Source organism: Chrysemys picta, chromosome 9, assembly GCF_011386835.1.
Source record: "Chrysemys picta bellii isolate R12L10 chromosome 9, ASM1138683v2, whole genome shotgun sequence".
NCBI lineage: Eukaryota > Metazoa > Chordata > Testudines > Emydidae > Chrysemys > Chrysemys picta.
The window spans coordinates 28,291,723-28,307,144 of NC_088799.1; the positions used below are offsets into that span (position 1 = coordinate 28,291,723).

At 43.8% G+C, this 15,422-nt stretch overlaps 1 protein-coding gene across 1 annotated transcript in view; it reads left to right on the top strand.

Annotated features, from left to right (window-relative positions):
* WWTR1 (WW domain containing transcription regulator 1) overlaps positions 1–7,610 on the top strand; it is a 123,277-nt gene extending 115,667 nt beyond the window's left edge. The window contains exons 5-6 of the mRNA XM_005308209.5: positions 719–831; positions 4,011–7,610. Of these exons, the coding sequence (XP_005308266.2) occupies positions 719–831; positions 4,011–4,195 (298 nt within the window). The 3' untranslated portion in view covers positions 4,196–7,610. The remainder of the gene's footprint in view (positions 1–718; positions 832–4,010) is intronic.
* The last annotated feature ends 7,812 nt before the right edge of the window (positions 7,611–15,422 follow it).

Sequence of the window (15,422 nt, forward strand, 5' to 3'; positions counted from 1 at the left end):
CATCTTAACCATTCAGACATTTATTTTATGAAAATTATATGGACAGTAGTACTGTTCAGTGAGAGAGACCAGGTAAGATGAAAACTTTGTTTATGCTTCAGATGACAGAAGAGGACCTTAAAAAAAAAAAGTATGTTGGAGACAGTATTACAGATAGATTACATTATTTTAGACTGCAGAACTATTGGAATGCAATTTTTATATCTAGAGAAAGTTTTAGGTTTTTTTCCCTCCGAAATAAAAACTGGTTCTACAGCAACCACTAGATATTTGGCTCTAGACTTTAAAAAAATGGCCTCCAATTGTAGGCTGAGTTTCATGTTTACAGTTGCACCCATTTAAAAGCCTAACTACATTCACAAGTCATGTGTTTAAATCTCCAAATGGGTGCAGTTGCAGAAACAAAATTGTCTCTGCAGTACTGGAGGCCAGATTGAGGCCTGACTAAAAATATCAGGGCAATATTTACAAAATGGTATGGGGAAGACAGTGCCCAAATCCTATGCACTGCTCTGAAAATGCCTGCCTGAAAATGTTACATAGGTTGGGCCTGGTTCTGTGTTATTGTGTACTAGTGCAAATGACCACACATAGTGCCCATCTAACGACGTATTTAAGTCTAGTGTTTGGACTATTGTTCTCCTTTTCTCAACTACCACCCTCAGGGATTATTTCTAAGAATATCTTTACTGAGGCTTCTTCATGTTTCAATTCATAGTGGGCCATACCATTCCAGGGAACAGAGCACAGACAGTGGCCTAGGCTTAGGATGCTACAGTATACCAACAACACCTGAAGATTTCCTCAGCAATGTAGATGAGATGGACACAGGTAGGAACAAGGAATATACTTATTTTGCTTAAAATTTCATAAATTGTGTTTTATAACCAAATTTCTAATTGTGTGAAATGAGTAATAATCTCTCATCCTTCCACATATAGGAATAGACAGGCCATGGGGCCCCCTCCTGCAGGGTGCTCAGTGCATTTGGTCACATTTATGCCAGCATTTGTTAAAGGTGCTCAGCACTTCACAGGATGGGGCCTATGAAGAGTATTGTCTCTACTGGAACCCTTAAGTTATAATGCATGAAAGCCTCCTCCTATTAAAATTAGGGATGTAAAAGATTAACCAGTTAACTGATAAGCATCAGTCTTATCGGTTTTGGTTAACAGTTAATGGTTAAACTCCACTGCCTGCCAGAGCCCAGAACTCCGCTGCCGCCCTGGGGATGGCAGCCAGGAGGGATCCCGGGTGCACAGCCGGCAGCAGAGTCCCAGGTGTGGGGCTGGCAGCCGGGACCTGGGCGCGGGGGCTGGCAGTGTGGCCCCCGTGTAAAACGTGGGTGTGCTGCAGCACCCCCCGCACCACTAGTTCCCTGGTTAAATGTCTAACCTTGTAACCGATAAAATTTTTATCAGTTACACGGTTACTTTTTTTAACCACTATTTACGTCTCTAATTGAAATAAATAGACCTTCTGCAGCTGACTTCACTGGGGCCTTGATTTCGACCAGTCCTAATAAATAAGGTTAAGATTTTTTCATGGATATTTTTAGTAAAAGTCATGGGCAATAAAGAAAAATTCATAGAAGCCCGTGACCTGTCCCTGACTTTTACTAAAAATATCCATCACAAAATGGGGAGCTGCTGGGCAGCTGCAGGGGCCTGGCTGGGAGCTCCAGGGGCCCCCACCACCCATGGGGGCTCAGAGCTCCAGGGTATCTCCCCTCCGCAGCTCTGAGCTGCGGAGTCCCCCGCTGCCAGAGGCCGGCAGCTGTGGGGTCCCCCCTTGACCATGGCCACTGGGAGCCCTCCGGCACCCCCAGCCTGAGGAGCTCTCAGTTGCCTGTGGTGTCTGGGAGCTGCGGGGTCCCCCACGACCTATGACAGCTGGTAGGTGCGGGGTACTCCCGCTGCCTTGGGTGGCAGTGGTACCCTGTGGCTCCTGGCCACCCCAGGCGGCAGCGGTATGCTGCAGCTCCCAGCCGCCTGCGGGATAAAGTCACAGAGGTCTTTGGAAGTCATGGATTCCGTGACTTCCATGACCTCTGTGATAAAATCATAGCCTAACTAATAAAAAGATGCTTTAAGATATAGTCGGAGCATGCACTACCAATTGAGAGCCCAGTCCTGCATTCCTTGCCCTCCCAATACTCTGAGGTATGCAAGGAATGATGAATTGGATGCTAAGGGTAAGAGTTTAAAATTGTCAACCAGATCTCCTAGGTGGCTTTGAAAGACCTCAATCTAAATGTATGTAGGACTGTTGAAAAGTTAATATAACATAGTACAGTACTGCACTTCTACAGTACTTACTACAATGGGCCCTAATCCATGATTGAGGCCTGTGAGTGCTATCACAATATAAATAACTTCCAGCAAGCATATACCACTCAACTGCTTGCAGTGGAATCTGATATAGTAAAACTCTATTTATAGTAGGGTGACCAGACAGCAAGTGTGAAAAGTCAGGACGGGGGTGGGAGGTAATAGGAGCCTATATAAGAAAAAGACCCAAAAATCGGGACTGTCCCTATAAAATCGGGACATCTGGTCACCCTAATTTATAGTGAAGAATAAAACCTGCTTATTGTTTCCCTGGTCATGCAAATGAAAAATTGTAGTTGTTGTTAGAGTGAACTCTGCTTATAGTTTTTCTGTTAACAGTATTAGTGACTTCAGGATTCCACTTTATTACTGGTATGGTTAGCTGCAGGGCTGTTATTCATATATGGGTGAGATTCACAATGTGGGTCCTAATATTCTGACTCCAGATACAAACAGCACCCAATTCAAGGTCCCAGATTGGCATCTTTGTGGGGCAGCTGGCCCCCTTCTCAGCTTTCTTGATCTACGTCAATCACTGATTTCAGTGGGAATTTGGGGCATGCAAGGAATGTGTAGGGTCAAGTTCTTCAGTGGCAACTTGAAAAAGGGAGCACAATAAGGGGCCCTGTTTTTCATCTGTCAGTATGGAGAGTTGTGTGTGAAATCCCCCTGACAGAAAATTGAAGATATAGCCCAAAAGTGAGCCAGTGAGTTTTGGAAGGATTTCCTATGTATCTGCCCCAGATTTGATTTGCGGGGATATAGGACCAGATTCTTTCTTTACTCATTTGGCCTGATACTTGACACCACTAAGTCAGTGGAATTCTTCGGGAATAAAGTACTACCCCACATGAGTAAGCATGGCAGAATCTAATCCTAGGTGAATTGGTTTTAGCTCTTCCACATCTCTGCTTTGTCTAGTTCTGTGGGAATTCATTGCGTCATGAGAACAGTCTCCTAAGAAGAACAATTGCATTGGGATTTCCTTTCCAAACATGTATCCAGTTCATTTAGATATTGATTTTTTTGGTATTACTATCTTCACGTTGTTTAAAAGATGAAAGTAAATGATTAGTAAACACATCAGTTCTTTCCAGCTACTGAAATAAGTGAGTGAAGTCAATGGGACTCAAGACTCCCTTTGAAATCAGTGGGAGTTCTGGGTGTGCAGTGAGTACACAGTTATGCCCTTAATTATTTTACTGTTCATTATTGTTAATTGAGCCCAAAAAAATAGAGTAATAACATTGCAAAGGAAAGTTCCTGTAAAACAGTCATTAGCCTTAGTTTGAACTATGGGCTATGGATGAAATTCACTCCTGTGCAGAGAGCCAGAGCACAGTGCTCAAGTGGGGTTTGACTCCATTAGCCCTCTGCACAGGGATGAATTTCACTGTACTGCTTAAGTGAGGGGACAGAGGCTGCTCATTCAAATACTGTTCAAAAGAACTTTTTTGTGCTTTTGAAGCACAACAAAAGAGAAATCCTTCTCTTGGATATGCTTTTCTGTAAGCAAAGGAGGCTTGACGGTAGTGTTTATAGAAGATACTTGTAATGCAGTGATTGTGGGAGGCGGCGGGGGGGAGGGGGAAGTGTGCCTACGATTTTCAGCGTGTGCATTGTTTTAGAATCATTTTTAGAAGGGAGCCAGCATCTCTACGATTCTTCTTTCTTTTACAGGCGAAACTGTGGCGCAGACTCCCATGAATGTAAGTTCGCAACAGACACGTTTCCCTGATTTCCTCGACTGTCTTCCAGGAACAAATGTAGACCTTGGGACTTTAGAGTCTGAAGACCTGATCCCTATTCTCAATGATGTGGAGTCCGTACTCAACAAGAGTGAGCCGTTCCTTACCTGGCTGTAATTAATAATCACTCAGTGTTGATTCAGCCCTTAATACAAGCCAACATTTCCTTTCCCTCTTGAAATAGAGGTAGAGCATCTGAAAATCTTCAGATATACACTTGCTGCCTTAATGACTTGCTATATCACCTTTATGGTCAATTTAACCTGTGCCTGAATTTGATTGACAGTCATTTAAATATAAAATATATATTTCTTTCTGTTTTTCAAGAACTGCTTCTGCACATCTGTAACCTGTGTTTCCTTTACAGATCATATAGAAGTGTTTCTTTTTGGGGGGATGGGAATCGCAGATGGGCAGAGTATGGGATAGAGATCTGTGTCCATGATTAAACTCATGGGCTCTCAGTTAAAATTACGACTCTTAATGAACCAAAAAAGCTGACCACACATAGGCAGCTTGGTTCAAAAAAACCTGCACAGAATCAGACCACAAGTGCAGTTTTATAATTATATTTATGACAATAGTACCAAATGCTTTTTTATCTATTTAACTTGAGCTTTGAGCTTTAAAATCATTGTATTATTAGTAAGATTATGCAGTATGGAATACAGAATAATTCTGATTCCATAGCAACTATGATAATCCTTATTATACATTTGCAAAGGCACAAACCGTACTATTGCAGTTTATTTTCAGTATATTACTGTATAGCTTCCAGATAAATACTTCCAATTTGAAAGTAGCTGAGTGGTTCAGTAACAGTTTGACACTACAATAATATTGTAAAATAACCAGATTGGTACTAACTACCGCCTTAAAAAAAATCATAAACATGTAATTTTAAAAAAATGCATCTTAGATTTTGATGTTTATTTTATTAAGCACTACAATTTTATAACTAAATACATGAACACATTTTTTAAAATAAATCTGTGGCAACTCTATTTTTGACAACTGCAAAAATATACTTAAAAATCAGGACAGAAAAGAGTGGCACAACTTGACAATACCATAAGCAGTTTAAAAAAAAAAAAAGCCTTGTTCTTCTTGTTTTCAGTAGTAGTGTTTTTTAACTGACAATATCAATGAAACTGTACAGGTAACTGAATACTTGTAAACAGATGGTCACTTTATCAGATCAGTGATAACCAGGCAGGTGCTTGTATGTCTGGTAAAGTTGCTAAAATCCTAATCCTTGTTGCTTGCTAGAGTTGGTATACAAGACACATGGCATACTATCCTGTATATTCATATCAACTGTATATCCTATAACGGTTTCTTTTTCAAATGTTTGGGGCTGAGAAAGCATCAAGGACACAAAGCATGCAAAGTTTCCCTGAAATGCAAATGAAGTCCTGAAATTCTTAAGTATTTTGAACTTATTATTATTTATAATCTATGAATTTAAGCTTTTTATTTTGAAAAAAAAATGTATCTGTTTATGAAAGGCATTAATACAAGTCTCTGAGCTTGATCCAGTTTATGTGGGGAAAGCAAGAGATGTAGCACTCAGTGTAAATGTCTGTTTGTCCGGTCTAATCCATAAGATCCTATCTGTGCACCAGAATATTGGACACTAAAGAATTTTTTCTATCTTGTTGGGAAAGAGGCAGGTGAAAGGGTTAGAGATGAAGTGGCAGAAATATGGACTAGATTGGAAAGGTGAATGATTAAGTAACAGAAAATAATAACCGTACCTGAGAGAGAAGGATGGCTGCAGATAGGGACACACATGTAAGGAGAACCAGCTGTGTTCACTTAAACAATACCATACCATGAACCCAATACAAGAAACTTCCTTGTGAGAGAAGAGCTGCTTGGTTGCATGTTACCACAGTGGCATGGAATCTGTCTTGTCTTTTAAGCAAGAGAGGAGCGAGACCTACCCAATGAAGTTCTATTATACAGAGAAGACTAGTTCTTTATATATGTATTTTAATATAACACGGGATGAGGAGGCAGAGTTGCATCTGCACAGAATATTGCTGAATGGGCATTGTTTTATTTTTTTCCCCCACTTATGTTAGAACTAAGCATTAAGATATTGGAAATTATCTTTCTGAACAAACAAGGGACCGAGTGGGGCTGAACGTTGTTACTGTATTATCATGAATCATGTTTCAGGTTATAAACTTAAATGAAAATCAGATGGTCCTACGGTTTTGTTCTTTTAGTTACACAAATGGCTTTATATAGTCAGATAATTTGGGATTTATGGTATCTGATTTTGACAGTAAAACTTTTAAAGCCAAATCCTCAGCTGCTGTATGATCAGTTAAGCTCCATTGAAGTCACTGGCCTAATAGTACAATTTACACCAGGTGATCTGAACCCTACCATGATTCAGTCAATCTTATAATTAAAGTTTAGAAAAATTAGTGTAAGCATTTACTAGTAAGTCAGTGTTTTTAATTGTTTTTTGTTTTGTTTTGTTTTTTTGTCATAAAAAACAAAGCTCCACAGAGCAGAATTCTAAATCTGGTGCCTGCTTCTCCACATGTATACTGGTGTAGGTCGGGAGGGTTGAGTGAAGAGAATAAGGCCCAGAAACATTACATTTTGTAATTGTTTTCATATTCCTGTGATCATAAAACAGCAGCAGAGTTGAATGGAAAGGTGCTATGTAAACCATTATTGCTACTGTAAAGCCAACTGCCTGTAAGTTAGGTCAACCCTTTTTTCATTCTGAATCAAATGGTGGTGAAGATAAAGTAATTTTTTACACCACAACATGTTCTTTTTTCTACAGAGAGTATGTGCTGGATCACATGCACAAACACTCTCCCCCATCCCCATATTATCCTGTTTGTTGTGAAGTCCTCCTTTCAAGGAGTTTTCTGACTTTAAAAACAGGCTGTGACAGAAGTATAAGTATTCAAAAAGCATATGTATTTGTAATTCTATTGAAACAATTTAATTTTTTACAATATTTCACTATTATCTCAATTTGTGAAATTACATTTATTTTACTGAATTCACACTGTCTACTTGTCTCAATACAGTAAATATGCTAGTGGGACAGTTGTACTGTTGACCATCACTGAGAGTGACATACATAAATGTTGGGGCTACGAAGTAATAGGATGTTAATTACAACTTGTATTCTGATAACACTATTAGAATGTAACTTTTTGGGGAGGGTGGGTTGACTATGAAAACAAATGCTGGGGTGTTTTGGGGGGCTGAGAGAGTTTAAAATGTCTTTTGAATATGGGAAAATGGGTGATGAAACAAACTGTTTCTTAATACACTGCATCCATGTATGTGCTAATACTTTAACTTTTTTATTTACTTTCTAATTTTATGTTATGATGTGTGAGCAGTTGTTTTTAATTTAGGTTATTTTGCATACAGAGGGTATGCATCAGAATCAATCAGATCAAACTATTGTACCCGGAGTTTGGTTCTGGTTTTTATTTCTTTGATCTTATACAAGAGAAAATAAATAAATGAATTAAAGCTTTTGGCTGCATTTTTGTTCCATACAAATTTTTTTTACTATTATTTCTCTGGAGGATTTTAGAACTTGCTGAGCATTGTGTAACTCCACTTGGAATAAAGTAAAGAAGCAGTTCTGTGGAAAGAGATTACCTTTGGCTTAAGTGGCCAACATTTAGCAAAAGAAACCTTAATATACAGAATTATGGTTCAGGTTATTAATAGCTATGAGTAGGTATTAGGTGATAGATATCCTGGTTACACCCACCCATGCCACATCCAACATGCATCCCAGAGGCACACTACTCATTTGTCCCCCCACCACCTCCTAACTCACCACTATTAGTGCTTTACTACAATGTCACTCAATGAATTTCATTTTAAGAGAGGACCACCACCCTAAGGTCAATGTACCACTTAAGCCCTCACAATATAGTGTAAGTGGTGCATTGGCCTGGGGCTGCCCCTCTGCCCAGGGCGTGAATTTCACATTAACAGAATATTTTTCATCATTTGCTGAAGACAAGTCAATGAGCTTGTATGTTCCAGGCCTACATTTGAAAATCTGGCCTTTATCTACCATGTGTTGTTAAGACGAATACTGAAATTGTTCTAAACATATGCTTGTGAACTTCGACTTCCCCGTGCTTCCAGGCCATATATCCTGCACTCTGATATGTGATATGTGATATGGGTGAAGTGCATAACATTCAAGTATCAGAGGGGTAGCCGTGTTAGTCTGAATCTGTAAAAAGCAACAGAGGGTCCTGTGGCACCTTTAAGATTAACAGAAGTATTGGGAGCATAAGCTTTCGTGGGTAAGAACCTCACTTCTTCAGATGCAAGTCTTATGCTCCCAATACTTCTGTTAGCCTTAAAGGTGCCACAGGACCTGCATAACATTGTGTATTTTTGTAAAATCAGTTACTGCACTCATACAACTGTGTTGTGGCATATGTTGCTCTCATACTGTAGGGTCCGTACTGGCAGGGCTGCCGACAGGGGGTGGGCAGCAATGTTAAAGCGCTGCCGCGGCAAAGGACCATTCTTAAAGCACTGCCTTCATTAGCCATTAGTTAGAGCCAATATTTAAAGATAAAATGAAGCCGTACCTTCCATGATTACAGCTCAGCCTACCTAATGAACTTGAAGATCTGTAATGTAAGGGCATAAGCTTTCGTGGGCTACAACCCACTTCTTCGGATGTGGGTTGTAGCCCACGAAAGCTTATGCTCTAATAAATTTGTTAGTCTCTAAGGTGCCACAAGTACTCCTGTTCTTTTTGAGGATACAGACTAACACGGCTGCTACCCTGAAACCTGTAATGTAAGGGCTTATCAGTGAAGACAGAGGCAAAGTGCCAGGTCTGAATTCAGTGCTCATGAAAATGAAGCCCTTGTAGCCTGCTTGGCTTTAAATCCTATTATGAACAAGCAGTATACAAATTTCCCCAAATTACCCCTGTGCTAATGCAGGATCTGCAAAACACTGCATTCTAATCCTGAGACTCTTGGTCAAAGACTACCAGTTTTGGAAAACGTGGGGGTTACTTTATGATGTGGTTAAACATTCACAACAGGAACTACGAGTCTACCCCATTTGTGAATGAAATCAGGATTTGATCCCAGAGTGATTGGCTAATGCATTAACACATTGTGCCCCCAACTATAACAGAAGTGCTGTTGGTGATTTGGACTAGTGATCTGAACACAGGCCGGTGAGCCAGGAGCTCCTGAGACTTAATCCAGATTCTCTCATTGGCAAATCACATAATGTTTTCCCTAATTAACAGCTGAGTAAATAATTTCTCTTCCTCTCTATCTCACAGGGGTGTTGTGAGGCTTAAGTAACTATTTTGGAAAGGTGCTTTGAAGGTGATCATTTTAAAAAAGTAGTTAGAACTTAACATATACATGCTGCCCACTGGGTGAAGGAAAACAGAAGGATCCCCCAAACAATTTGCTTGTTAGACTGGCTTTCTCAAATCCCTTAGCCTTTCTGAATCTCAACCACATCTTTTTTCCTAAGGCTGTTTTCCTGAAACCCTGATTCTGTGCCCTTTGTCTACAGCAAATACTACTTATGTACTCTAATTCTACACCAGAGGAATGTAAAGTACTTCAAGGACTTACAAGCACTGTAGCCTGGTAAGCTGTTCACAAATATGTCAAATAGGATAGAATCCATTTGCTGTGACTTGCATTAATAAGAAAAGAGGGGCCTTAATAATGCATTGCACAAGCAGTTATAAAATTATGACATCAAAGGTAGCTGGAAACAGCTGCAGCATCCATCTGCTCCACTATACTACTATGGAATGTGATATCATCCTTTACTCTAGCACCTGTTGATGTAACTATCTTACACGTATCTTTTCATTAAAGGTTAACAGCTGTCCTGCGCCTGATAGGTCTTGTCTTGGGAGCAAGGAATGTGTCTTATCTGTGATCTGTAAAGTGATGGGTAACTGCACAGTGCAATCCAAAGAAGTGGGCTGTAGCCCCCGAAAGCTTATGCTCTAATACATTTGTTAGTCTCTAAGCTGCCACAAGTACTCCTGTTCTTTTTGCACAGTGCAAATGTTTAATGCCATTAATAATATAAATCGGAGTTGGACTAATGAATATCCAACATGAAACTGTCGATGGGATCTAAAAATAACTAGTTCATCATGAGCAGAAGCTCCTAACGAGCCCAATTGTGCGAGAATTATGTGATGTGAGCTAATCTCCACCGGAGACTAAGACAAGACTCACACTTGCATTTCCTTTTGTAATCAGAGCTGCATCTGACCTTAGGGCATCTCAAAGTCATGGGGAATGCATCAAGTCTACAGGACACAGATAAGAAACAGGTGGGCCAGTTGACTTTGGATTTCCAAGGGAACACAGTATCCATGCTTCTTGGTGTCTAGTTCCAGTTCCTTATAGCATATGTCATAACTGGCAGTCCATTGGACTTCTGTGGTGTGGTTCACCTCAAGTTACCTCTTAAGGGAATTGCACCAATATTTCTAATGTAAATTCAGTAACAATTGGGGGCTGATCAGTGAAGACAGAGGCAAAGTGCCAGGTAAAATTAAGGCAAGGAAGGGGATGGGCAGATTTTAGTTCAGACATGGATAGAACTATGAGACAAGAATAAAATGCAAGGAGAAACAAAGAGGTGAGGGGCAGAAAGAAAGAGTCGTGAGGGAATTGGAGGACATGGGAGCACAGAAGAACTGGAGAAGCAATGACAGCTTATGCCCTAGAGAAGGGATCGGCAACCTTTGGCACGTGGCGCATCAGGGAAATCCGCTGATGAGGCTGGTACACCAGGATGGTCAAATGCTGTATCTCTCCATTTGTATTTAGTACTCCAGGTGCACCAAGTTGAATACAATAATCAGCATAATGTCATTTATCGGGCGATCTATATGTTACTTTATTGGTGAGTCTTTTCAGAAGTTTTGTTTCTGAAGTTCAAAGGGAACAACTACCCAACGAAAGATGCTTGTGTTTCCTTTAAAATGGCCATGTTAGCCAAAAGCCAATAGCATCAGTTTCCAGTCATTCACATCTGTTAAATCAGGCTAATGTTCTTATTTTACAGTGCCTTAATTCCCGAGAATCTAGTGTGGCATTAGTTCCCCATTCATGGCTTCTTCCCTGCTCAGGGAGAGATGTAGGTTGCAGTGGGGAAGCCAATGGCAACATAGTTGAGCTGTGCTGCCAGAGAGCTGCAGGAGCTAAGACCGAGCTTGTCTGCCTGAGATCTATGTGGATGGACCCTCTATTCACACAACATGGGCACAAGCCCCTAGCACTGAATGGAGAAGGGGCTTGGATACCGTGGTGATGGGCATGCAATAAGAACCTGAATAGAATAGCATAGCTCTGAAACTTGATGAATTTTAACTTGCAGAGATTTCAAATCACTTTTTCCACAGACTGCAAGGGGAGAGAATATGTAAAATTGAACTGGAACCAAAGGTGCCCCACTGGGAGAAGATTGTGCTAATAAGATGGGGATTTCCATAAAATCTTCATCTAACAGCTTCAACAATGCACTATTATTTCTCACCAGACACTGCTCTTGCTATTGGCATTTGCAGCCCCCTGTGCTGAAATGTCGATAACGTCCATCAGGAAACCAACCTGCAAGTATGTGGTCCTGGCGTGGTGTTCCTAGTGTAGGTGCTGAAAGCCACTGCAGTGCACATGATCCTAATGAAATGGCGAAATAAGTGTCTGCAACGCAAAGATACATATGTGCCGATTGGTGAATTCTGGCAGCTATTAACTGATATTCCTTTCCAGCTCAGAATTGTTAACAGGTGTGGCTGTGTCCAGCAGCAGGTGATATTACTTGTAACTGCATTATCACTGCAAAAGGACTCTTGCAAAAGAAATGACACTTCAAGTGTATGTTATGCTTGTAAACGTCTCATGGCCTGACAGCCATGCCCTAAGGCACACCGGTGACCAACAAGCAAATGTGCATCGTACCCATCTCCATGAATAAAAGTGTGATAGAACAGAATGTGGGGTAAAGATGAAGTCCCAGGATGACTCAGTCCCTGACAAGTTTCCATGGAAGTGTTTTCTGGCAGCACTAAAGGTTTAAAAAAAAAAAAAAACCCACACCCCAGTCCTTTTAGTGGGGTATAGGGCAAGAACTGCTGTGATCCAGCTAGTAAACCCAATGACACCCAATAATTATGTACAATCACTGATCACAACAGCCTGAATAAATGTTTTAAAATCCATTTTTTGTAAGCAGACGAACAAAGAAGAAAAGGCTCCTAGTGAGTGAAGCACCACCTACGAGAGACAAAGGCTCCCTAGCATGAGGGACCTGCCAGTGTCTCACTTCTTATGGCCACCCTCAGCCCTTACAGGCTATTCCTTGCAGCTCTGACTTGCTCCGCTGTGCTTTCAGTCCTACTACACTTTCCATTCTCTTTCTTCCTTTTGTTTTCCCCCTGAGACAACACTAAATGCCAGAAGGTTACCAAGTTAGAAAAATCTGCAGGTTAAAAGTGCTCCTGACACATGCCCAGGCTTTCATCTGAGCATTGGGGAATGGATGCAGAGGTGTTAGAGACACTCTGGACCATAGAAGGCGGCATCTGATCTAGAACCCACTGGTCAAACATAGCTGGAAAGGAATTACCTGATGCCTTCTGCTGACAGCTCAGCTCTGGAAATGAAACTGAGACAAAGATTTGCATATGCAGATAGCATAGGAGTAAACTGAAAAGAACTGGTTTGGGGCCTTTCTGGGTACTTCCTTAAGGAGCATTTTCATAAATGTTTGTCAGAGGTGAGTGGAAGGGCAAGGTTTTGACAGCCCTGGGTGAGTAGGGCTAATGGGTGGAAAAGGTGCCTTTTTCCTTTTTACACACACCCCAATTTTGCAGCCTTCCCCCATCTTTGTTCAAAGAAACATTTCATAGCTGCTTAACTTCATCCTTTCTTCCTGAGACAGACATGCAGAACCACCGCTGCAATCTCAGAACTTTCTTTCGGTGCGGCTGCAGCTGTAGGTGCCAGGGCCACAAGTGGCACGGCTGTGAAAGGGACACTGACAGGAACTACGGAGGAACAGAGTGCTTGGGCCGGCCTGAAGTTAACTGTGATCAGCCTAGTTTTCTTGTCATGAAATCTGAAAATCTGGGCAGACAGGCAGACAAATCTGGGAAACCCCGCAAAGAAACTCAGACGTGGTTGTGCTGTGTGCGCATTATGCACAATTCTAGTCATTACACTTGAAAGAATTCTTTTTTAAAAAGCTTGAGGAAAAAACAGCAAAAAGCTTTACTGTTGATGCTAAAGATAAAGATGAACTTTGAGGCCCTGCTAGAAAAGATTGCAACTGAAATGCAGGATTCACAGGAATGTCTTCAAAGTTTCTCTAGGCACGATCTCTGCGGCAATAAGCATTACCAGTAAGGATTCTCAAGGGAAAAGTGGGACTAACAGTTGCGCAGAGGCAAAGCATTTCCATGGAATCCCTTGCAGGTTTCTCGTGTGTGACAGTTTTCTTGATGTGGCCTACAGTGGAGCAGCTGATGAAAAGCAAGCACAGAAGGCCAGCAAGTGGGACTATTAAATTGCCATCTGGGGAGGCCAAAATGTTGAGCCTTCCCCGCTCCTAAATGGATGACATCTTGGGAGATGACTCATCAAGAAACTGTTTTATAACAGGTCTATCATGAGAAGACATAGGCGCAATACGGCCTAACATGGAATTAAAGCAGAAATATTCTTCAAGACTCAGTTGAAAGACTTTGTTGTACAAACACACACGAGGTTTCTGCCACAGAAACTTGATTAATATTCCTGAATTAACAAACTTGCTTCTCAAAACAAGATTAGACACTAATTATCAGTCTTCCAGCACGGCTGGGGGAGGCAGGGAATGTTTACCTATATTCTGTAATATTCTATATGCAGAAGGAGCCTGGTTCTGTTCTTAGTTACATGAAACTCCTATCGAAGTCCTGTTGAGCTGCTCCCATAGAAGTGAAGACAAAATTGGTTCCTATGTAGGGCTACCGTATGTCCGGATTTCCCCGGACATGTCCAGCTTTTCGGTCTATAAATAGCCGTCCGGGGGGATTTTTAAAAATCTAAAAATGTCCGGGATTTCACCCGGTCAGCTATTTATAGAGAGAAAAGCGGCGGCCAAGCGCCGCTGGGCACCCAAAGCCCCTTCCCGGCTCCCCCCATCCCCTGCAGCCTTACCATACTGTCCGGCCGCAGCTGTCTTCCCCCTCCTCCCCTCCCCTGAACGCTCCGCCCCCCTGCTCCTCCCCCTCCCCTGCTTCCCGCGAACCAGATCTTCGCGGGAAGTCTGAAAAGAAGCAGGGGCAAGCGGGAGGCAGCAGCAGGTAAGCTGGGGCGGGGGGGCGCAAGGAGGAGAGCTCCGGGGAGGCGCGGCCTTGGCCGAGCGGCACCCGGCTGCCCCAGTGGCTTCAGCCGCCCCAGCGGCTCCAGCCCAGCTCGGGCCCCAGCACCCCCAGCCAGGGCCGGCTCTGGCTTTTTTGCCGCCCCAGGCAAAAAAGCCGCCGGCCGCTCCCCCCCCCCCCGCGGGAGGCGGGGGAGGGCGGCCGGAGCTCCGGGCTCCGCTTTCCCCCCAGCGGCCGGGGGGAAAGCGCCGGGGGGGGAGGGCGGCCGGAGCCCTGGGAGGAAGGCGGCGAGCCCCGGCCGGGGCTCGGCTCTCCCCCCGGCGGCCAGAGCGCAGGGGGCAGGGCGGCGAGCCCCAGCCGGGGCTCCGCTCTCCCCCCGGCGGCCAGAGCGCAGGGGGCAGGGCGGCGAGCCCCAGCTCCGGCAGCCGGGGGGAGGGCGCCGGGGGGGGGGAGGGCAACCAGAGCGCCGTGGGGAGGGCGGCGAGCCCAGCCGTGGCCCCGCTTTCCCCGGGGGCCGGAGTGCCGCGCCGCCCCCCTCCAGGTGCCGCCCCAAGCACAAGCTTGGTGGGCTGGTGCCTGGAGCTGGCCCGGACCCGGCCCGGCTCGGGCCCCAGCACTCCCGGCCCGGCCCCAGCCCGGCTCGGGCCCCAGCAGCGCCAGCCGAGCACCTCCAGCCCGGCCCCAAGCCCTGCAACCCCGGCTGGAGTGCAGCCCGATTCCTGGGCTCTTTAAAGCCGGCCCTGGTCAGGGGACAGGGAGGGGAGATTGGATGGGTTGGGAGTTTGGGGGGGGCCTGTCAGGGGGGCAAGGGTGTGGAGAGGGGTTGGGACAGTCAGGGACAGGGAGCGGGGGGGGTTAGATGGGTCTGAGGGGGGCTGTCAGGGGGGCGGGGGTGTGGAGAGGGGTTGGGACAGTCAGGGACAGGGAGCAGGGGGGTTAGATGGGTCTGGG